Source organism: Microcaecilia unicolor, chromosome 4, assembly GCF_901765095.1.
Source record: "Microcaecilia unicolor chromosome 4, aMicUni1.1, whole genome shotgun sequence".
Classification (NCBI taxonomy): Eukaryota; Metazoa; Chordata; class Amphibia; order Gymnophiona; family Siphonopidae; genus Microcaecilia; species Microcaecilia unicolor.
In genome coordinates, this window is record NC_044034.1 from 284074701 (window position 1) to 284100018 (window position 25318).

Genomic DNA, 25318 nt, shown 5'->3' on the forward strand with positions numbered 1-25318 from the left:
GTATATCAGCCCTTTCAAAGCAGTACTTACTTATGCATTGCTGGTCAGTTTTGTCTGTGAAGCAGGTCCTGGGCCTAAATAATGTGGGATCGAGGTATTTCCTCCTGGGTCTCCCCTCCAAACTCTCATTCACATCCAGTAAACCGTCAGCTACAGTAGCATTCAGTGCACCCATGTTTGATGTGCAGGTGTCCCACCACCACAGCTGCAAACCACTAAGCCCAGTAACAGCACTGTGCATTCCTCCACCTAATGCACCCAGTGAGACCCAGCACCAGCACCCAGCACTCACTCTCCCAACACCAGCAAACAGTTCTCACACAAATGGAAACAACACATAGGACAATCTCTCCCAGCACCAGCATACAGTCCCTACACATGACAGCCATTTTGGGAGAGTGCCACAAGAGGCATGAGCACAAGGGCTGCATTCCTGCCCCCAATGACCACCGCTGAACCACCAGGGATATAGGTGGACCTGGAGGACCTACTAGATGGCTGGGGGTTGGGGGCTGTGGGGTATTTTTGGGAGAGAAGGAACTTCTTTGTTGCCACAGGCCCCTGCTGAATATTTGCAGGGCTTGCATAAGCTCGGGGCAACCAAAATTATCCCCCGATATTCAGTGCCGGTGCCCGTACATGGCCCGACACTGAATATCAGGGGCTAATTTAGCCAGCGACGATCAGCATTTACAAAAATGCTGACCGCTCTCAGCTGAATATTCTGGGAATAGCCATTAAAAAAAAATAGACGTTTTTCTGTTTTGAAAATGGCTATATTCCCCAAAGCTGGATTTAGACGTCATATTGAAAATGTCCCTCTTTGTAAGCATATGGCTGCATATGTGCAAATATGCTTACATAGAGGGACATTTTCAAATTTTCAATGATTCATAGCAATTAAGCAGTGAACACATATAATTGATAAAAAAGAGATAATAATACAACAAATAATTTAACGAAAAAATTAGAGCAAACATTTAGGGCCCTGTTACTAAGGTGTGTTAACGTTTTTAGCACGCCTACACTTAGCGCATGTGCTAACCATGTAGGCACCTATAGGGATATTGTAGGCACATACACAGTTAACGCGCGTACATGGTTAACGTATGTTAAAAATGTTAACACGCCTATAACGCTGCTTAATAAACAGGGCCCTTAAAAACAAGTCTAATGAAAAAGAGAAGACTATCTCTAAATCTTCTCTCCAAAATGAATAAACAACCATGCTTTTATATGTCTCTGGAAAACCAAACAATCTGTAATGTTTCTTAGTTCTTGTGGCAAAGAATTCCACAAGAGAAGACTTACATAAGAAAAGTGGTGTGACATATTGAATTCAACCTAATATCTGATACAGCAAGAAAGCACAGCAGTCCTTTCTAAGATAAACATACGGATAACATGGAACATAATCTGACACAGTGAACTAAGAACTGTGGCTATTGTACAGAAAACAAAATATATTAAATAAAATCTTAAATTTATATCTGATTTTGGCAAGCAGCCAATGGAATATGATTGTACTTTTCCAGGCTCTTCAACATTCATTTAGCTGTATTTTGAATTAACTGGAAACTTTTATCATCAGATTTTTAGTTCAATATTTTTATTGACTTTAAATTACAATACAGCAGTAGCATACCAAGGATGGGGCGGTGGGGGCTGTCCACCCCAGGTACAGGCAGCAAGGGGGTGCACATATCAGTCATTCCACTGTCAGCTCTGCTGATCCCCTGCATCCACTAATGTTATTTCCTGTTCCAGGGAAGGGAACCAGTGGAGCCGACAATTGCATGACTGCTCCAAGGACCATCTTGCTAGGAGAAAGTATGGTAGGGGTGATGCACTTCGAGGGGGTTGGGGGTGATGTGCTTCAGGGGATGTGATATGTCCTGGGGGGCGGGTGATGCACTTCAGGGAGTGAAGTGGAGGTGAGGTTGTGATGTGCCTTGGGAGGGTGCAGTGGTGACCCACCCTGGGTGGCAAACAAGCTAGGTATGTCACTGCAATACAGAAACAGCAAAATTTGAAAACACCCCCTCCCTCATCTCAGGTCACGTGGAGGGGCATAATCGAACAGGGCGCCCAAGTTTTCATGAGGGCGTCCTCGTAGGACGGCCCTGCGAGGGGCGGTGAAACCCGTATTATCGAAACAAGATGGGCGTCCATCTTTTGTTTCGGTAATATGGTCGGAGACGCCCAAATCTAAACATTTAGGTCAACCTTAGAGGTGGTCAACCTAAATTTTGAGATGGTCAACCTTAGAGATGGTCGTCCCCGGTTTTCAGCCATAATGGAAACCGAGGATGCCCATCTCAAAAATGACCAAATCCAAGGCCTTTGGTCATGGGAGGAGCCAGAATTCGTAGTGCACTGGTCCCCCTGACATGCCAGGACACCAGCCGGGCAACCTAGGGGGCACTGCAGTGGACTTCACAAATTGCTTCCAGGTGCATAGCTCCCTTACCTTGTGTGCTGAGCCCCCATAGGCACATCTCAGTCCTTAAAAAGTTATTTTCTATAGCATAGCAAAGCATAGCAATATTTCTTATATTCTGAATATACCCAAAAAGGTTCAACGTGGATCATGTAGACAAGAGACTGGACAGTTATTCCAGGAATTACGTTTCAAGTCTAATTTCATAGTTACAGTGGTAAAACTAGCTACTTTACATAAAATGTTAGAAATAAAGCTGTTTCCTGAATAGTCTATAATTGGAAATACATCTAAGTTGAATAGTAATTCATTCCACAGTATAAGCAAAAGAAGAATTTAATAGTTGTGCAGATCTCTTACCCCTGGGAGTTGGGAAATTAAAATAGTACATATTACAGACAAAATTAGTGACATTTGTCTGAGAAAGACAAAATAGTTTATACATATATTAATGGGACTTGACCTTCTTGAATCTTGAATAAAATGCAGTCAATTTTAAATAGAATTCTTGATCAAATAGGGAGAAAGAGTTTGACACATAAAAATCAAACTGCTGTATTTTGAATAGTTTCAATTTTTTTATTGGATTTGGGACAAAAAAGTAAAAATAATATTACAATAATTAATTTGTGAAAGTAGAAGTGCCTGATCAAGTAACTGAAAACAATTTTCCCTGAACACTTTGTGAATATGATATACATTTCTTAAAAGAAGAAATATTTTTAATAAGTAGGTTTATAGAAGGATTAAGGGACAAGGTGTCATCAAAAATCCGCCCAAAACTAATTTCTGATGAGAACCCATACAATTTTTCTGAAATGGACTGAAATACTTCCTTACCAGTAAAAATGTTGTCTTCTCCACAATTAACTTTAGATGATGTTTTAACATCCAACCCTCTATTATACTCATACTATAATTATCCTCTAGATAATTCAAGAAAGGTTGAAATAGGAAAAAGAACTGTTACATCATCAGCAGAGACGAAAGATTGAAAACTGGTATGTTCATTTATTTGAAGGCATAAATAAACATGCAGATAAAGGTGAGCTGGGTTTTGTAATATATCTAGATTTTCAGAAAGCTTTTGGCAAGTTCCTCATTATAGACTCCTGAGAAAATTAAAAAGTCATAGGATAGGAGGTGATGTCCTTCTGTGGATTAGAAATTGGTTATTGGACAGAAAACAGAGGGAAGGGATATTTTTCTCAGTGGAGGAGGGTGAATAGTGGAGTGCCACAGGGATCTGTACTGATACCGGTGACATTTAAATTATTTAAAAATGATCTGGAAATTGGAATAACGAGTGAAGGAAATAAATTTCCAGATGGCACAAAACTATTCAAAGTTGCCAAAACGCATCCAGATTGTGAAAAATTGCAGGAAGCCCTTAGATAACTGGAAGACTAGGCATCCAAATGGTAGATGAAATTTAATTTAGACAAATACAAAGTGATGCACATTGGGAAGAATAATATGAAATATTGTTATCTGATGCTATGGTCCACTTTAGGAGTCAGCACTCAAGAAAAAGACCTAGTTGTAATTGTAGACAATATTCTGAAATCTTTTGCCCAGTGTGTGGCGTTGGCCAAAAAAGCAAACAGGATACTAGGAATTATTAGAAGAGGGGTGCAAATTAAGACAAAAATATTATAATGCCTCTATATCACTCCATGGTGCGACCTTACCTTGAGTATTGCATTCAGTTCTGGTCACCATATCTCTGAAAAGATATAGCGGAATTAGAAAAGGTTCTAAGAAGAATGACCAGAAAGATAGAGGGGATGAAACTGCTCCCATATGAGGAAAGGCTAAAGAGGTTAGGGCTCTTCAGCTTGGAAAAAGATGATTGAGGGGGGATATGACTGAAGTCTACAAAATCCTGAGTGGTGTGGAGCAGATGGAGGTGAATTGATTTTTCACTCATTCAAAAAGTACAAAAACCAGGGGACACTCAATGAAATTTTATGGGAGTACTTTTAAAACAAATAGGGAGAAATATTTTTTCACTCAAACATTAGTTAAGCTCTGGAATTTGTTCCCAGAGGATGTGATAATGGTGGTTAGTATATCTAGGTTTAAATAAAGGTTTGGGTAAGTTCCTGGAGGAAAAGTCCATATTCTGTTGTTGAGATGGGCATAGGGGAAGCCACTGCTTGCCCTCGGATTGATAGCATGGAATAATGCTACTAATTTGGGTTTATGCCAGGTACTTCTGACCTGGATTGGCCACTGCTGGAAGCAGGTTACTGGGCCTGATGCCCGATTGGTCTGACCCAGTATGTTCTTATGATGCAGTGGCAATTAATTCAAGAAAGTAGGACAAGCATAAATAATCTAAGGGTGAGAGGAAGGGATTGTAGAGCTTAGTAGCTGGTGTGGAAAGACAGACTGGATAGGCCATATAGGGCTAGATTCTATATATGGCACCTGAAAAGATTGGTGCTGATAAAAGCGCTATTCTTTGAGCTTCATTTAAAGTTAGGCACAGTTTATAGAATATTGCTTTGACCCAGGAGTCACACCTAACTTTAGGCATGGCCATTTGCATCAACTGAAACGTGGCCCAGTGGAATGTGACAGGAGCAATCCCCAGTCAACATCTCTCATTTGTGGTTCTCAGTTCAAAATGGTGCCCATAATTCCAAAAATATAGCTTTGTGATAATTATATGGCAGTTTGACCCCTAGCAATTGTATTTGGAGACACAATGGTTAGCTGTAACTGGTGATCATTCCTTCCCCTTTTCACTGGACCACCAAGTATTTTGTCAAGCAGACTTGTGTGGGTTATGTGGGCAGAGGGGCCTGTGGAGGACCTGTAAGGGGTCTTTGGGGAGATGAGGGTCCATAGGGAGCCATTTAGAAGGTGGGGGAGCCTTTCACTTTTGGAAAACTACCTGTTGTGTGGTGAAGGAATCTGTTCAAGGGGGTGGGGTGGGGACCGCTATTAATACAGCAATGGCTCATTTAGGATGGTGCCCAGGAGGATAAGGCTACGTGTCAGTGGCATGATGCTCCTAGGCAGGAAAAATAATGGCATGGCGTTATTTCTCCACAAATAAGGCATCTTGTGATGATCAATGTAAAGTGTGTCAATTGATTTGCATATTAATGAGGTGCTTTGCTTACATTTGCCTGCTTTCCATCTCTTTATTACGCACCCCCAGTAACTTAAACTAACATGAATTACAGTAATTTAATGCACAATACTGCTATTTAGTGCACTTTGGGGCAGGGGCGTAGCCAGACACCCAATTTTGGGTGGGCCTGGGCCCAAGATGGGTGGGCAGAAGAACCTCGCCCCGTTCCACAGGTGATTTGGTCTCTCCTTCTCTCGCCTGCATGCCATATGGTCTCTCAAACATCCCCCCTCTCCCGTATACCTTTTAAATAGCAGATTTTCACCAGCAGCGAGCAGCAACTAATACACACTGCTCATGTTGGCCCCACACCCTTCCCTCTGATGCAGCTTCCTGTTTCCGCCTAGGCAGAAATACATCAGAGGGAAGGTTGTGGGGCCGGTGCGATCATTATGAATGTCACTGCTCACTGCAGGCGAAGATTTGCTACTTACAAGGTACGCAGGAGGGACACTTGTTGGGAGTTTTCGGCTGGTGGGGCTTGGGGATCCCTGCCAGGCACATCATAGGTATGCTGCTACTGGGTGGGCCTGAACCCAAAGGGGGTGGGCCTGGGCCCACCCAAGCCCACCCTTGGCTACGCCACTGCTTTGGGGGTCTTTTACTAAGATGCACAAGTGTTTTTAGCTGAACGTGGAGACACCCATAATATTCCTATGAGAATTTCAGCTTTTAGCACAAGCTGATTTTTAGCTTGAGTTAAAAATGCTAGTGCACCTTAGTAAAATATTTTGTATTATTCCCTTAAAACACATTAGTAAATATCTTCTTCTAGTACTTGGTAGTTCTTGACCTCTTCTGCTACCTACATTTTCCCATACATTATAACAAAATCGGAAGATGGTTGTCCTTCTTACAGGGTCGCCCAAATCGGCATAATCGAAAGCCGATTTTGGGCGTCCCCAACTACTTTCCGTCGCGGGGACGACCAAAGTTCCTGAGGGCGTGTCGGAGGCGTAGCGAAGGTGGGACTTGGGCGTGCCTAACACATGGGCATCCTTGACCCATAATGGAAAAAAAAGGGCGTCCCTGACGAGCATTTAGATGACTTTACCTGGTCCAGTTTTTTTAACGACCAAGGCACAAAAAGGTGCCCAAACTGACCAGATGCCCACTGGACGAAATCAGGGATGACCTCCCTGTACTCCCCCAGTGGTCACTAACTCCCCTCCCACCCTCAAAAAAGAACTTTAAAAATATTTTGTGCCTGCCTCTACGCCAGCCTCAAATGTCATACTCAGGTCCATCACAGCAGTATGCAGATCCCTGGAACAGTTTTAGTGGGTGCAGTGCACTTCAGGCAGGCGGACCCAGCCCCCCCCCCCCACCTGTTACACTTGTGGTGGTAAGTGTGAGCCCTCCAAATCCCACCAGAAACCCACTGTACCCACATCTAGGTGCCCCCCTTCACCCATAAGGGCTATGGTAGTGGTGTACAGTTGTGGGGTGTGGGTTTTGGGGGGCTCAGCACACAAGGTAAGTGTCAGACCTGTGAGTTCTTGTACCAAGTAGAGCACTGCCGAGCCCGGTACTCGGACCAGGTTCTGCTTGGCGGTCGGACAACCTCGTGTTTCACCTGCGCTGACCGCCGTTCCCCATAGGTTGAGCCCCTAGATGCGGGCGGCCTGCAGGGCTTACGATATGAAGCAGGAAGCGGGGTGATGAACGTGACAGCCAGACAGGCAGCAGGCAAGAGAGTGATCCAGGTACAGGCAGAGTCAGTAGGCAGGCAGCAGACATGAGAGTAATCCAGGTACAGGCAGAGTCAGTAGGCAGGCAGCAGATACGAGAGTAATCCAGGTACAGGCAGAGTCAGTAGGCAGGCAGCAGACATGAGAGTAATCCAGGTACAGGCAGAGTCAGTACGCAGGCAGCAGATACGAGAGTAATCCAGGTACAGGCAAGGTCAGCAGGCAGGCAGCAGACACAAGAGTAATCCAGGTACAGGCAGAGTCAGTAACAAAGAACAAAGTAGAGGAGAAGCACACTAATGGGCAAGTAACACCTACCAAAGTAGAAGCCGAAGCAAGGAGTCTAGGGAGAGTTCAGCTGATAAAGTGGTGGCGTCTGACTTCAGCAGGGAGAAGGGGCACAGCTATAGGACAAGAGCAGGGGAAGGAGGAACCGGAAGACCAATAGGAGAGAAGCAAGGGAAGCCAGGCAGAGGAAGAGCAGACCCAGGGGGTGGAAGCAAAGAAATCAAGGAGCCTGGAAGCCAGGCAGAGAGAGAGAGCAGAGCCAGGTGCATGGAAGCAAAGCAATCAAGGAGCCTGCAGCCAGAGAAGAACCACACACACATGGTTCAGGGCTGTGCCAGTCAAGTGCACGTGTCGACGGGACCATGCGCAGCCTGAGGACGCCGCTTGTGTTGAGGTAGGGGTCATGACAGTAAGGGAGCTATGCACCTGGGAGCATTTTCTGAAGTCCACTGCAGTGCCCCCTAGGGTGCCCGGTTGGTGTCCTGGCATGTCAGGGGCACCAGTGCACTACAAATGCTGGCTCCTCCCACGACCAAAGGGCTTGCATTTGGTCATTTCTGAGATGGGCGTCCTTAGTTTCCATTATCGCCAAAAATCAGAAACGACCAAGTCTAAGGACGACCATCTCTAGGGATGCCTAAATGTCAAGATTTGGACGTCCCTGACTGTATTATCAAAACAAAAGATGGACGCCCATCTTGATTCGATAATACGGGTTTCCCCGCCCCTTCGCCGGGACGTCCTGCGAGGACGTCCTCAGGAAAATTTGGGCACCCCTTTCGATTATGCCCCTCCACTGGGCCCTTTTACTATGCTGTGGCAATAAATGACCTGCAGCAGTTGGAGCATGTCTTTTGGGTGCACACCAGGCCAGTTTTTGCTGTGTCCTGGAAAAAGGACCTTTTTTTTAAGGGGTTGTAAAATGGATGTGGGGCAAAATAATACCAGCATGTGTCCATTTTCGGCCTGAGAACTTACCACCACCCATTGACATAGTGGTAAGATCTCATGTGCTACCTGGGCAGTAGGCATGCAGTGGGGGTTCACTGCTGTTTATCGCCAGGTAAGTGCCACGTGGTAAAAAATAGAAAATAATTTCTACTGCGTGTTTTTGGTGCACACCAAATTCAGACTTACCGCATGTAGTAGCCAGCAGTAATGCTGATTTGGCGCTGGATGCGCGTATGCCCTTAGGCACCTTTGTGAAAGGGCCCCTAACTGAGTCATTCTTTATAGAAAGAAAATAGGAAGAAAAAAAATCCCTACTATAGGGAGTCTTTTACTAAAGCTTAGATCAAGTTACCTGCAGCAGGGCTCATAGGAGTAAAATGGGCTCTGCTGCAGATAACTCGAGCTACGCTTTAGTAAAAGACCCCAATAATGACTTTTAGAGGAAACTGAAGTCTTGTGGCTTAGATTTATTACTATTCAATATTTGATACAGCAGTTGAATATTTGCTGTAATAAGCACTTTTTAAAGAAACAATGCAAAAAGATCACATGAAATACATTTTCACAGAAATGTCTTGAGAAACAGAAGATGAAGTAGAGTACAATTTTACATAGAACATAGAGACTGGAATTGAGATATCCAGGTCAGGATGTGCTTAGTTCTGGTGACATTTTAGAAAAAGAATCTATCAACACAGAGCCTTTTCAAAAATATCTGCTGAAGTACTGTAACACACGGGGTTAGAGGAAATTAGGGAAAAAAAATTGGTTTCCTTACCTGAGAGGAGGCTCCGGAGCTTGGGGAGCAGCGCTGGTGCTGCTGCGTTTTGTGGAAGGTCTGGGGGGCAGCTGTCAGGTGGGGAACATCAAGGTGGAGTGACGCTGTAATAGTCAACGTCTCAAGTGGAACTGGGGCACTTGTGGGGTGATTTTGGGGCCTCCGATTATTTGGGCCCGTTTTGGGGCCGATATCTGGAGGGGGGGCCAGTTGAGGAGAGAGAGGCAGGCGCCAGGTTGACTGGACTCCCGGGAACAATTAGGCATGTTCCCGGGAGCGAAGAAGAGCACCAGCCAATTCCGGTGTTGGAGGGGCCGGGATAGGGCCGATTACGGTGACTGGTGGGTTTCTGGGGCCGTTTCGGGCCTGGGAAGGAGCGCGGGCCGCTGAGCATAGGGTTACCATATGGCTCCAGAAAAAGGAGGATGGATTGAGCCAGCCGGGTTTTACTTCCATTGCTTTCAGCAATGGAAGTAAAAACCCGGCTGGCTCAATTACTTCCATTGAAAGCAATTGCTTTCCATTGAAAGCAGTGGAAATAAAACCCGGCTGGCTCAATCCGTCCTCCTTTTTCTGGAGCCATATGGTAACCCTAGCTGAGCAGGATATTTTGGGGCCTGTGCGGCCGTTCTGCAGGCCCGGAGTGGGGCCGGAAGATGAAGATGGGCGGCGAGAGAGGAGAAGGAACGTGCGGGCGCGTTCCCGATGGGGGCACGCCACATGCACGAAACGATGGCGCGCGTCTGGAAGAAGACTCCGTGAAGGCCGAAGCCGGGGGCTAAATTTTAGGCCCGGACACGGAGGTTTTTTTGTTTTTCCTCCGGTTTTGAATGAGGATCATCGGGACCGGAACCAGCGGGGGTCTTCACGCAAGGGGAAATTCTTCTTTTAGGTAAGGGGTCGTTTGACCCGAAATTTTAATTTATTTAATTTTAAAATGTGGAAATAGCGTTTTTTATTTTTAAAAATTCGGGGTTTTGAGTTTTTTTAATTTGGTTTTCAGTTTTGAGGTTGGGGAATTTTTGGGGATTTTTGTGGTGGGTCAGATTTTGAATTTGCATATTTTAAGTGGGAGTTTTTGATAGGGTGCTGTTTAAAGGGGTTCGGAAAGGGTTAATTTTTTTTATTCGACGGGTAGGTTTAGAGGGGGGAGTTTGAATTTTTGGGATATTTTTTGAATTATTTTGGGCTTTTTAAAAGGGGTTTTGGGGAAAAGTAGTGGGATATGGTTTAAAAGGTTAAATTTAAATTTTGAAAATACAGCTAGGTGGGGAATAAAAGTTTTATTGAGTATGAGAATTTTGGGGCAGGTTGGATAATATTTAGTTGGGTTTTTATTTTAATTATTGATTTTCCTATTATTCCCTATGAGAAATCAGCAATTAAAATGGGGATTTAGCACTGCTGGCCAAGATTCCGCCGGTCAGCAGTGAAGCTCGGAATGTTGAGGGAGGTGGCTGATTGGTTGGGAAGGGCTTGGAATGTCACCGAAAGCTCCGTATCCTTGGTTACGGAGTCATTGGCGGTTGGGAGAAGGAGTTGGGATCTGGTGAGGAGAGGGTGTGTTTTGGTGTGTCTGGTGGAGATAGATGATTTGAGGGTGAGTGGTGTTGAGTTGAGTTTGGAAAAGGAAGTGATTGGTCAGGAAGAAAGTGAATGAATTAGGAATTGGTGAGAAAGGGGGAATTAATGCTGGTGGGGCTGATTTGTATATATTTGGAGTTGAGTGTGAATATTGGGATTACTGGGGGGGAAGTGATTGTGGGGTGTTGTGTTGGGTTCCTGTTGATCACCTGATCGCTCCTTTATTAATTTAGGGATTAAAAGAATAAGGATAGGTTTTTTTTAGGTTAAGGTATTCTAGTTATATTTATTTAAAGTTAAATAGAACCAAAGTTTTGATAGTGTAATAAAGTAGTGTCATTAAGTGGGGATACCTTAAAGGGAGAGAGGGTCTTGCCTCCTTTTTGGTTTTTAAGGGTGAGGTTAGGACGAAGACGCGCCGGAGGAGTGAAGCAACTGAGAACACGGGCCCCCACGCAAGAAAGACCAGCGTCCTACTAACAGGAGCGTAAGAAAAAGACTACATTGCTACACAAGTTTAAGAAAACGGGACTTTTAAGAGAAAAGGGGGAGGGGAGTAAGATAGAAACAAAAGAGCAATACTTACCTGGTTCAAGTGAAGGGTGTTGCGGGAATCCTGCAAAAGATAAAAATCACACAAAGGATCAAAATCCTTATATGAAAACAATTCTGGAAAAGAAATTGAATAATTTTCAGTTATATTGTAAGGTATAGGAATAGAGATTAAGGATAAGGATACTTATCTGATGCTGGGTGATGTGGAGAGATAACCTGTGAAAGGAAAAGAGAAATAAAATTACCTACTTGATTGACATTATACATTTTATTGAATTTATGTTAAATGTTACATCTATTTAAAATAAATTACTAATCGTTTACAATTTTATATGGTGAGTTGGTGATTTGTGCTCTCAAAGTGGGAAAATCTTGAAATTAGTTTCCATTCCTCTCTTGCTTCAGAAGCAAGAGACGAGATTAGTGATTGTTGTCTGCTCCTCATTCCTGGGAACTGGTTCCTGAAGAGTCGTCACAACTACTACCATCAGGCTTACCAGGGTCCAGTTTATTTACATCATCCCAGGCGTGAGGGCCGACTAACAGTACATAATCATTTTCTGGCATGTATAGTGGGAGCAGCCATTTTACAAAGATACACCTTGAAAAAATGAACAGCACAGACCTGGCTGTTTCCATATGGAGCTGTCTGCTCTCCACATACACATGGCAATTTTGCAGCTTCCACATGTGAATGGTGTCACATGGGCTGCCACATTTTACAAGCCTTGACATGTTTACTCAGGCTTTTAATTAACATGTATTTTGTTTATTTATGTTTGTGATGATATGAGATTGGTTTAAAGTTATTTCCGTTTATTTTGTGTATTACATATGTTATGCCTAGTACAAAGGATAAAGCAGCTTATAAATTATGAAATAAATAAATAAATGTTGTCACTTCAGTAGTGAGGACACAATTTTAACTTGTTTAATCTATATGGCTCCTTTAATTCCTTGTGTAAAGTCCTGGCCAAATGAGCATTTGTTGAAAACCTATATATGTCTTTGAGTGGGTTTAAATTCTGATATGGGAATTTTCTCCCAAACACATGTATTCCCTTTGTAGAATGGAAATGCTCATGTAGATTTGCATCCTACACAAGTTCTATGTGCTATGGATAGCATTTGAATAGATTGGGCATGCAGTTCCCTGTAGCAAAATTGCATGTGGTTAACACAACATTACATAAAAGCCTATGCAGATCTGTTTGAAGGCAAGCTATAATAGAGGAGCAGAGACTAAAAGAGAGAACATTTAGGTGGTGATGAGTGCAGAAGAGGAAGTGAGGACCCAGGTTATGAAGAAGTAATGCAGAGACAGGAGAGGGGACCAGGGATGACTGTGATAAAAGACAGAAAGCAGTGATGGATATGTCAAAAGAGGAAGGAGATTGGTGATAAATAAGAAGTGGTGAGAATAAGCTATTACGTTGGAAGATATGAGAAAAGGGCAGAATGAGAGGGGAAGAAATGGTGAAAGAAAGCATGAGGGAAGTTGAATGAAGAAGGAAAGGTGGAAGGCAAGAATAAGAGAATGATGTTAGCAGAGAGAACAGGAAGAGAGGTAGAATGAAGGGGGGAGAGATGAGAGAGTGAAAGGAAGGAATAAAAGACAGAAAAGGGATGAGGAAAAAGAAGAGGAAGATAAGACATGAAGGGGAAGAAGAGGAAAGGAGAATGAAAATGTGGACATAGCTTATGCCTGTTTTTGTAGTAGCTCATGGCAATTACATTCAGGTACAGTAGGTTTTTTCTTATCCCCAGAGGACTTACAATCTTACCAGAGGCAATGGAGGGTTAACTATTTGCCCAGGATTACAAGGTTTGTCAGTAGGATTTGAAACCTGGATTCCCTGGGTGAAGGAAGGGAAAGATGGTTAGAAGAGAAGAGAGAACAGGGAAACAGATAAGTGATGTGTGATAGAAGTAGAAGGAGTGCAGTATGTGAGAGGGTTGAACTAGGAAAGAAGAAATGTGTGTGAGGGCATGGAGGAGAAAGCAAGATAGGGAGAAGAAAGAGAGGAGAGATGAATGGAACAGTGTATATATAGGATAAAGAAAAAAAAAAGGAAAACCAAAGAAAAAGGATATAGAAATTAAATGTCAATAAAATTCAGTGAAAAGGCTTAGAAAACAGTGGATAATAGAAAAAGGAAATCAAAGAGGTAAAGGAAAATACATAAGGAAAAGATAGAAAAGTAAAACAGTAAAGCTATTAAAGGATCTAGAAAGAAAAATGCAGGAAGAAAGAAATACAAATGCAGAGGAGAGCTTAGGAAGTGCTGAGTACAAGAAGATGAAAATGGTGGACTAAGTAGTAGATGAAAAACAGTGGGGATAAGAATCTGGGAAAGGAGAGACATGGGGAAAGAATTGTAAAGGGGATGAGACTGGGAGATGGAAAGCCAATAGGTAGCTGACAGGTGAGGAGAAGGTGAAGACTAGAGGGTGAGAAGAGGAGATTAGAGATAAAAAAAATTTGAGAAGAGAGCAATTAAAAAACGATGAAAGGGAAGAACAGTGCCAGACAGATGTAGAAAAGGAAGGGAAAGTTACAGGAAGAAAAAAGAAGAAATGGAAATGAAAACTTGGGATAGTACTTAAGAGAAGGCTGATACAATAAATGTAGAAAAAGAGACTGGAAACAATCTGATTATGAAAACAAAATGCCTAAACAGCAAGTTAGAATATATTTTATTCTAAAATTTTAGGGACTGGAATATGAAAATTTTGGGAAATATGCATAACTTGTATTCTGCAGAGTACAGGAGAGTAGTAGTGTATAGAATACACCATCAATCAAACTGATTGACAGCTGAGATATTTTCTTTTCTATCTTTTATTTTTATTGATCCCTTTTTTCTTGGACTAACAATACATTCTTTGATTAGCTTTGGAAGGTAACCCTTCTTTTTCAGATTACAAATGAACAAAAGTTGACAAATATCAGAATATATAAGTAAAACACAAAAGCATTACAATAACAGTCTCACAGGAAAAGGGTGGTGTGGGTTTTTATAGTTTATAGTGAGATGGAAAACCCAGATCTTTAAGTCCTGTCTGGTGGGTGTCAAAATAGTTCATCATTTTTATTTCAAAGTCTTATGTTCCTGTAAGAATGCAGTAAGACTTTAAAGGGGTAAATCTATAACTGTGTACCTGTATTTAGATACCCAGGGATGCTTGTGTGGCACCTATTCATAAAGGAAAGTGGATACCTCTTTTCTTTATAGAAGCATATGCATAGAAGCATGAGCTCTTATGCCAATCATAGAGCTGGGATAAGTGTGTGTACCTGAATGCTGGATATAAATATGTAACTTACAGTATTCTATAAGTAAGGTATGCATGTGTGAGTCCGGCCCATGCTCACTCCAGGCATGGTTAAACATTCAAAGTCATCTATAGCATTTTCAGATTTGTTTTTATGTAGTAACATCCAGGAATTTCAAGTTGAAGTAATAACTTGGTCCCCTTCTACCAAGCTACGGCAAAAGGAGGCCGGCGCTGGCGTCAGTACGTGTTTTACATGTGTGCCGAAGCTCCCTTTTACTGCTGCTGGTAAAAAAGGGAAGTTTCACTTTCCTACAGGAAATGGCCAGGTGGCAAGTAAAGCACTTGCTGCGTGGCCATTTCAGAGGGGGGAGCCCTTACCACCACCCATTGAGGTGGTGGTAAGGGCTCCCACGTTAACCCAGCAGTAACTGGGCAGCGTGTAGCACTACGGTTACTACGATGCTACAAAAATAAATACATTTTTGTAGCGCCATAAATAACAGCGTGTTAGGGGTGTGAAGTACAGCCGAACTGCTGCGGTAGCCCAGCAGTGCAGTACTTCCTGTATAGTGAGCAGTAAGCCCACATTGGACTTACTGCCACTTAGTAAAAGGAGCCCTCAAAGTCATCTATGGCATTTTCAGATTTGTTTTTCATGTAGTAGCATCTAGGAAATTCAAGTTCAAGTAATAAGTTACTGGGCTCCATATTTATGTTCTGTTGTTTTTTTTTCTGTTGTGTTGAGTTTATTATGTCTGAGCGTCAAGCTAATTGTGTTCCACCAACAATATATGTTTAGGAAAGATGAAGCCTTCTAGTTAGTGACTATCATCTGAAGTGTGACAGATATAGTAAACCTATCAGTTTCTGATGTTGCACTGGCAGTTCATCTTCAATTAAGAGGAATCTAACTATAATGACTATAATCATTAAAGGCTGTTTAATATGCAGAATATGTTGTATCTGTTGTCCTATTTCAAGCCAGAAAATCTGTTAATTTGGATAGTCATATATCATAGGTGCTAATGTGCCTACTTCATTCTTACATTGCCAGCAGTTATTTAACAGGCGAGCCTTCCACATTTTCCGGAGAATTCATAGAGCAAGAAAGTATAGGGACTAAGCAAACTTAGTTGATTGAGGTGGATGATTGAAAAATTTGAAGCACAGTATCCCAGAACTATTGTTTGATTGCAAAATATGTTCATAAGTACATAAGTAATGCCATACTGGGAAAAGACCAAAGGTCCATCGAGTCCAGCATCCTGTCCCCGACAGCATCCAATCCAGTTCAAGGGCACCTGGCAAGCTACCCAAATGTACAAGCATTTTATACAAGTTATTCCCGAAATTGTGGATTTTTCCCAAGTCCATTTAGTAGCGGTTTATGGACTTGTCCTTTAGAAAACCGTCCAACCCCTTTTTAAACTCTGCCAAGCTAACCGCCTTCACTACGTTTTCCAGCAATGAATTCCAGAGTTTAATTATGCATTGGGTGAAGAAACATTTTCTCCTATTTGTTTTAAATTTACTACACTGTAGTTTCATCGCATGCCCCCTAGTCCTAGTATTTTTGGAAAGCGTGAACAGACGCTTCACATCCACCTGTTCCACTCCACTCATTACTTTATATACCTCTGTCATGTATCCCCTCAGCCGTCTCTTCTCCAAGCTGAAAAGCCCTAGCCTGGTATCTGGTATCTTATCTAATGTCTTCAGACCTCTTTCTTTTAATAATGCAATGATATTTTGATTTCAATGAAACCTTTCTGACACCAATATTCCATATTGATCTTTAATTTTCTGAAAACTATTTTGTATTTTCAACTGGCTTAATTTAAGTACAGTGCACTCCATTAAAGTGCACGTCGGATAAGTGCATGCTCTGTTTAACTGCATGCCGTACTTCGGTCCCGTTTTTGGCGCCATCAATTTTTATGGGGACAAACTTCGGTTTAGCGCACCACTGATAAGTGCAAAATTTGCTTATATTCATGGTTTAAGACCGCTGCTCTGCAGGAAAGACTCCGCATAAGCGCACAAACGGAATATTAAAGTCGATTGGCACGTGACAAAGGGGTTGTAAATTTGAAATCTCATTGTTTAACTGCCACAGGCAGAATAAGCAAAAGAATGTTGTTAGAGTGTACACTGGAGTCAGAGTCATCGTCGCGCAACTGTAAGACTTTAACAGTGGCCGAACGAATAGAAGTTCTTAAAAAACTAGAAAACAAACAAAGTCAACCATCTATTGCTAAAGAATATGGTGTCAATCCCAGTCAAATTTCACGTGTCTTGAAGCAAAAAGATCAGCTTCTGGAAAACTGGCAAAACAATACAAATCCACACAGGAAACAAAAATGGGCGGGAAAAGCAGAGGATGCAGAAGATGCTCTTCTTCGGTGGTTTTCTCAAGTCAGGAGCAGACAGTTTCCTGTCAGTGGTCCACTGCTAATGGAGAAAGCTAATCAGCTAGCTGAAAGTCTTGGACTAACTGAATTCAAAGCCACTGTTGGAAGGTTGGAAAGATGGAAGGAGAGGAACAACATAAAATTCAAGAAACAGCATGGTGAAAAACAAGACGCTGATGACTTTGGTGCTGATAATTGGGTTGTTTCAGTTCTTCCTACCATCTTGAATGAGTTTGCACCTTGTGACATTTTCAATGCTGATGAAAACGGTCTCTACTTGCGAGTGATTCCTGATGGAACACTTGCATTCAAACAAGTCGAAACTACAGGAAGTAAAACGTCGACGGACCGACTGATGATCCTCCTTTGCTGCAATATGGATGGGAGTGAGAAGTTGGAACCACTCATCATTGGAAAGAGCAAACAGCCCCGTTGCTTGAAGAATGTTAAGTGACTTCCTGTGTCATACGAGGCTAACGCAAATTCATGGATGACTGGGGAAATTTGGAAGGAATGGCTAAAGAAGTTAGACACTAGAATGCGGACACAAAAGCGTCAGATTTTGCTGCTTTGTGATAATTGTGCTGCACACAGTGATGATGTCAGGCTGTCCAATGTCAAGGTGGTCTTCCTGCCACCAAACACTACCTCTCTGATCCAACCTATGGATCAGGGCATAATAGCCAATTTCAAACAACATTATTGGGCTCTTGTGCTACATCGTCTGATGAGCGTTATGGATGACCAGACTGGCAAAGATAAACATGCTGTTGAACTGGCTCGTAATCTATCACTGTTGGATTCCCTACATATGCAGAAAGAAGCCTGGAATCATGTTACACAGGCAACCATTGTGAACTGCTACAAGCGGGCAAGCTTTGTTAAGGAAAGGGACAAAACAGATGCAGCTGTTGCAAACACGTCAGATGAACAGGCTATTGACATCCCAGCTGGTGCTACTGAAGAGGAGTTTCATCACTACGTAGCTGTCATAGGCGGTCGGTGGCCCAACTGTTTGGGGAGGCTAAAGGGGGCGGGGTTAGGGGTGGGGCCAGGGGCGTAACTTATTTCCATAATTGTCTGTCAACACACAGAAAAAAATAAGTAAAAATAAAAGTCACAATACCTTTTATTAAATTTAGATATTAGATATGTATCATATGTCAAAGAATAAAGTGGTTGCTCAAAGCATATACTAACCACAATCGCTCAACTGCAAAACACTATGCACAACTTTGTGCAAAAACACACTCAGAACCTTACTGTACCATAAATATTACACTGGGCAGACCCTAATACACCAATATACCACCCTTATGGAAAATGCAGACCGTCAACAATATGAAACAAGGGATCATAATATCATAATTCTCATGTAGAGCCACAAAACACCCTTTTAGGGTGGATAGTGTTCACAATGAGCTCCTTTTATTAACGACCAGCACTGAAAGTAAACAGGCATTGTTAAGGCAGTGTTTTCATGACTACTAAAAAGATTCTCCAGCAGAAGAGTGTAATATCTTGGTTACCAGCTACTTTATATGATAAAGGCCCTTTACTACCCTGCTAAAAAGCTAGCTAGTAAGGGTAAGACTACCCGAACCTTTGTAATTGAAGTGCTCCTATTCCAGAAACAGAAATGACGTTCTCTCACAATACCCCAATTCTAACCATTAAGGTAATGTACAAATTTGTCAGAATAATACTCAACTTAAGAATTAATGAAGAAACCTTCCTATGGCAAACCACTCTGGCAGAGAACTATAAATAGTTTCATCCAAGCTTATACATGTACACCATCACTGTAGCTTCTTCCCCTACATTGGGCATCTACAACTCAACCTGCTTTACAGTTTATTGATTGCATATAATAGGGTGGTGCATCTCGTATCTGTGGAGCAGGAGGAGCATCCACAATCTTGCAGCAAGTCAGAGCTTGAAAGGGCTGGAAAACTGGTGCAATGTTAACACAAGGGGCGTACCTGCTGCTTCCCCAGGCTCTTGTTTAAAAAAAAAAATTATCATCTTTGGCCTCTTCACTTTATTACAGGATACAAAGTTAGAAAAAATGATTAATAGCTAGCCATACTAACTAGATATTGCAAGGTGGTACTCACCAGGACAGTTTTACATATAGTTCGGAGCTCCGTTTCCTCTTTCTCACTGTATTCCTGCACCATCTGAAGCTTCTTGTCTGCCTCAGAGCCCACAGTCTTTTGCTCGATGCTGGAGATGACCGTCCAGACGGAGCGCCGCGCCCCCACCAAGTTCTTATAGAGGACGGAAAGCAAATTGCGCTCCTCATTAGAGAGCTCTTCGCCGTACTCCGTCACCGATTTCATGCAGGATGCCATGTCAACATAGCACTCGGCCTGTTCGGCCAGCTTGGCTTTCTCGATCAGCCCAGTTTTATCCATGGCCCAAGAATGGGGTTGGTGGGGGGATGAGGAGGAAAAGGAGCTGGAGAACAGGAAGGAGCGGCCGCCACCGATATACATGAGATTAAGAAACCCCCAAGTGCTCAGGAAGCGGTTGTCTGCTCCAGCCTTTCCCTTCTTCTCGCTTCTCGCTCAGTGTCCCGTCCTCGCGGAAACAGGAAATACCTCATTAGAGGAAGGCGGGACAATGAGTGAGAAGCGAAAAGAAGGGAAAGGTTGGAGCAGAAGTGAGCCGTCGCTGCGACTTCAAAAAAGATTTAAACGCCGGCGGCCACGGCAGGAAAGGAAAGATTGGGGAGCTGAGGGCGGGCTCAGCTGGGGGGGGGGGGGGGCGGCGGCGGAAAAGGCGAGGAAAGGTCACAGCTTGGCTGGGGAGGCTTAGCCACAAAATGTATAGTTAAGTGGTTTAATGTAGGTCTGCTATTTTGTAGGCCTAAATTAAACCACTTGGCTATACAGATTGCAGGCAATTCTGTAACGGGGGCCAAAATTTAGGCACCAAATTTCCGTGAGCTGCCTGCCTAGTCTATAAAAACACTTACTCCTATAAAATGAAAGCCTGGCTCTTCTCCCAAGCCTTTAATACATAGTGTGAATGACTATACACCACTCTGCACCTAGACTAGCTTGATACACACACTGAAGTTTAGACCAGTTCCTTATATCTTGTTAAAATGTACAGTCACCCATCTATTTATTTTAACTAACTCTGCACCACCCATTTTGTCCCCTTCTATATACCTGTACTTGGTCTCTGAGCTGCATGATGCTAACGATTTTCTACAATACAGCCTATCCATGCTATTTGAATGTTCTAATGCGTACTTATTAGATATTTCATTAGTATTATGCTGACATTGCATTATATCACTGTTATTTAAATTTAAGTGCTGTTAAATGTGTATATTATTATACTGTTTCATGGTAGTCCTATTATTAGGTTTTAATTTGCTGTTCTCAAATTTACTTCATTTATTGTATTTATGTTTACATTTGGTCATTTTTACTATTGTATACTGTTAACAGAATTGTAAGTTTTATGTTAAACTGCTGTACACCACCTTGGATCATTCCATAGAGCTGGGCTGTTTGTTATCTACATACATGTTGGCAGGCTTGGGGAAATTCATGGGTAGCTGTAACAGTCATCATACACAATGTAGACATTGACTTCTACCCTCTCCCACTGTGGCCCAGTCTCATACTAAAGTTAGGGAGTGTTCCAAAGTCTGCTTCCAAAATACACCACAAAAGGTGCACAGCCTATATAGACCCTCACAGTTGATCCCTAATATTACACATGATGTATCATGTATTCTGGACAATGTGAGATAACCGAAGCCACAAGGAGACATAGCACTACTTATCCTTGAGTGAGGGTTCACACAAGACCCAGAACCCAGCTGTATGGCCAAATCTGTGCCAGACGGGGGAGGCTATGAACAACCTGAACACATCCACAAAGCACTAGTTTAGGTGTGAAGTGGACATATTACAGGACAAAAAAAAAAAACAAGCAGTAAAACTGAACTGCAAGGCTTTACTGGTAAAACCCAGACTTCAGCACTGCTAACAGATGTTGCTAAATCCATAAAGACTACATCTCCACACTGAAGCCTACATAGGCATCCAGTAGGCCTTCTGTTATGCCCACTTACCGTTCCTTTTATCTTGCTGCACCATATGCCTGGAATAGACTTCCTGAGCCAGTACATCAAGCTTCATCTCTGGCCGTCTTCAAATCTAGGCTAAAAGCCCACCTTTTTGATGCTGCTTTTAACTCCCAACACTTACTTGTTCAGTACCCTTATTTCATCATCCCCACTTTAGTAATTCCCTTATCTCTTATTTGTCCTGTTTGTCTGTCCTAATTAGATTGTAAGCTGTCGAGCAGGGACTGTCTCTTCATGTTCTCCTCCACCCCTTCCAATGTTCACCTACCCTTGCTCTCTCCTCTCCTACTCCCTTCACCCTGTCCCTCTCCCACCTACTCTCTTTTATTATTCCGCGATACCTAACTTTATTGTCTTTATCAATATTCTGTAATCCCTATTACTATGTAAGCCGCATTGAACCTGCTTTTAGTGGGAAAGCGCAGGGTACAAATGTAATAATAAATACATAAATAAAAATAGATGTGCACATTTACACCAGGTCTATAGGCATTTATACACATAACTCACAGTATTCCGTAAACTGCCCACATAAATGTCACTGTGCCTATGGCATGCCCATGCCTCTCTCCTGTTAATGCCCCCTTTGCAAATACACACTAATCAACAGAAGAACTATTTCTCACAGAAGAAAAGCTCAGCATATCCACAAAATGTGAGAAGAAATACACTTGTATACTACAAATATTCAATAGAGACCCATTACTTTACATGAATTCCTAAATATATATCTTTCTTTATTTGTAATTAATAGCTAGAGAAGAAAAAAAAGGCTTCAGCAGTCAAAGGTTAACACTGCAACTGTGGTATGAGCATAAAACAATACCTCCACCACATTCACAAAAGTCGCAGTTCCATCAATCATCAGCCAAAAACTTCTCTTTGTTAATGTTATATCCTTTCAAAATTCAAAAATACCAGTATCATTGCAAATTGCTTAAATCAAAGTAACTGTCTTCAGAATCATGCAGCGAACAAATACTTGAAGTACTTAGCTTTTGAAAGCTTGTGATCATTCAAAGAAAATCCCGATGGGGACCCCTTTCATCGTCCTTCAGGCTTCATCAGGGGAAACATTTCACCATTCAAATGATTTCATAACTTTTCACGTGGCTTGGCAACCCTTACACACGAAACCATCTTAGTACATAATTACAGAATATCAGTTAGGCATTATATAAATTTAAGCATGCAAATGGCACTTCAATTTGGACGAACTGTTAGAATGAGGACAATAGTGAATGAGTATCACCAATAAACTTACAGTTAGGCAAAATGCCCTCACTACACCCTGGCACTGAATAGTGCTATCACATTTAGAGAGATTTTGGGGGGCACTAACCATAATGCATAAAATTCCTTGTTAATTAGTGTTTTCCTCTCTTTCATTTTGCCAACCTGTGTCTATAAAATTTTACTTTGCTTTTTGTCAGAGCAGACTAGTAAACAAAATATTTTATGATGAGCAGAACCAGTTATACCCAATTCAGTGAGGAATGAACAATATATGCTCACTAAATGAACGGCCAACAGTACAATCCAGAAACATAGTTCAAGGGAATTGAATCTTTATCATTTTGTCTTTATATTAAGTAAGAAATGAACAACTCTTTTGTATTGTTTTGTTGTCTCTGTATTTTCGTGCTATTCTCTTTACACCAACTAGTTACAAAAATTTCAAAATTCAAGAATGAAAGGGATAGCGTGAAGGACAGAGGATGAAGATGAATACAGGTCAAACTAACTCAAACAGAATAAAACTGAAATGCTGGATGGGCTAGTTTTAATGTTACTTAAGTTATGTTCTGTTGTATACTTTCAGACATCCATGATCAGAACAATAAGAAACCAGTTATGGTCTATATTCATGGTGGATCTTACATAGAAGGCACTGGTAACATGATTGATGGCAGTATCTTGGCAAGCTATGGAAATGTCATCGTTATAACCCTCAACTACAGACTAGGAGTTTTAGGTAAGTAATTCACATCTTCTACAGAGAGTGTTGTTGGTGCACTGTGGTTATATGATGGTATTTCATTATGTTAACTAATTGGATGGAGATGTTTTATTGCTGGTTGCAATAGATCTACTGTAGCTCTTAGAAGAGCATGTGCATATTTTCTTTCAGAAAAAGAAAGGATGTAATTCCAGTGCCAAACTATACATTTTCATATTAATTTCAGCACCTTAATCATCAATTTTTGCTAACAGTTTTCAAAGTGAAACAGCCATAAAAGAAGCATTGCATTTCATACAGTGTTTATAGCTGATCACGTTCCATGCGACTTCTCCATGGCTTGAAATAAAAAAGAAATCTTTCTTTGCCCCCCCCCCCCCCCCCCGAGTCTTTTGCTTAAGCAATTCTGAATGATTTACTAATGTGTAAAGCTCTTCTTCTGACAGTTATCTATGGACCATTTCAACAGAAAATAGGCCTGTGTAATAGAGAAAGGGTAACAACAAGTTATTACGTCATGGCTATGTTTTGATTATGTGATCCCATATATTGTAGTACAAAATGCTATTATAGTAAACTTCTGTCTTACTTTTTCTCACATAGGATTTTCTGGATTTTTATTAGTAATAGTTTTGTATAGACTGTCATTTGCTAGTGTGCCCTAATGTTGGAAGTCTTTATTAAATTTCTTGATATATTGTGCTTTCTAACAATAATTTATCTTTTAGGTATTGAATTAGCCCTCACCTCAACATTGCACCAGTGAAAACCTTTATTAAAAATTTAAAACAAATTGAAAAAAAAATTAAAACAAATTTAATGAGCTTAGATACATTCTCAGATCAAATGCAACTGAATAACAATGATCCATTACAATGTAGATTGATGTTTTATTGCGTAGTAAATCAGTGCTTCCCAACACATTCCTAAAGGCATACCTTACCAGTTTGGTTTTCTGGATAAGCATAATGAATATGCCTTAGATATGTTAGCATTTAATGAGTCTCTAATGCAGGGGTTCTCAACCCAGTCCTCAGGACATACCCAGCAAGTCAATATGTTTAAGACTAATTTGCATACAATGGATTTAATGCCTACGAATCTGTCTCATGCATATTCATTGTGGGTATCCTGAAAACCTGATTGGCTGGATTGAGAACCCCTGCTCTAATGTATGCAAATCAGACTGGCTAGATGATCTTCAGGAAAGAGCTGAGGATCACTACAGCAAATGATAGCATAGTTTCACTATGGAATGCATCCTGTGGGATTTTGAATAACATGTGTGATAAAGAAATTAGACATTCACTCAGAACAGAAAAAGAACTTGTCATTTGGTAATCAGGTATTATATAGTGCAGTGTTTCCCAAATTGGTCCTGGAGTACCTCTTTGCCAGACAGGTTTTCAGGATATCTACAATGAATATGCATGAAAGAAATGTGCTTACAGTGGAGGCAGTGTATGTAAATCAATCTCATGCATATTCATTGTGAATATCTTGAAAACCTGACTGGCAAGGGGTACTCCAGGACTGACTTGGGAAACACTGATATAGCGTGTTCAGTAAAGACTTCCCAAATATAGACCTCTATGAACTAAGTCAAACTAAAGTTTTGCAGCTATTTTATAATAATAGTCCATTTTAATACATGATAACTTGAAACCTCTGCATTAACTTTTAGGATTATTCCTATCAGTTAACTGCACAGCAGATAATATTTAATGTAGCCTGTTGAGATATACTTTTTTGCTATATGTTATCTGCTATAACAGCAGTGGACATGTGGTAACAGTCTCTATGGTAGCAAGTAGGGTTTTAACCCCTCCCCCCAAAAATGTTGCCCCCCCATTCTATAGAACTATCTTAACATCTCTATAGAATGGGGCAATTCAGCAGCTATCTATATAGCTAAAGTGATATATTTTAGGGAACCTATTTTTGCTGTCCTGAATTAAGCTGTACTGATAGTGGCTGAATATTGCCAGCTATCTGAACAGTTAGTCGAAATCTTCATGTACTAATGAGCTAAGGTATACATTTTTAAAACTAATTTTGTGGCTTGAATGGCCTCTTCAAATATCTATCCCTACAGAAAAGCTGCATCTAATTTGGTGGATAGGTT

The 25318-nt window shown here is 41.6% G+C and overlaps 1 protein-coding gene across 1 annotated transcript in view; it reads left to right on the forward strand.

The window, feature by feature from the left end:
* The window catches only part of NLGN4X (neuroligin 4 X-linked), a 316551-nt gene that overhangs the window by 92651 nt on the left and 198582 nt on the right, over positions 1-25318 (forward strand). The window contains 1 exon segment of the mRNA XM_030199591.1: positions 23056-23208. Within this exon segment, the coding sequence (XP_030055451.1) occupies positions 23056-23208 (153 nt within the window).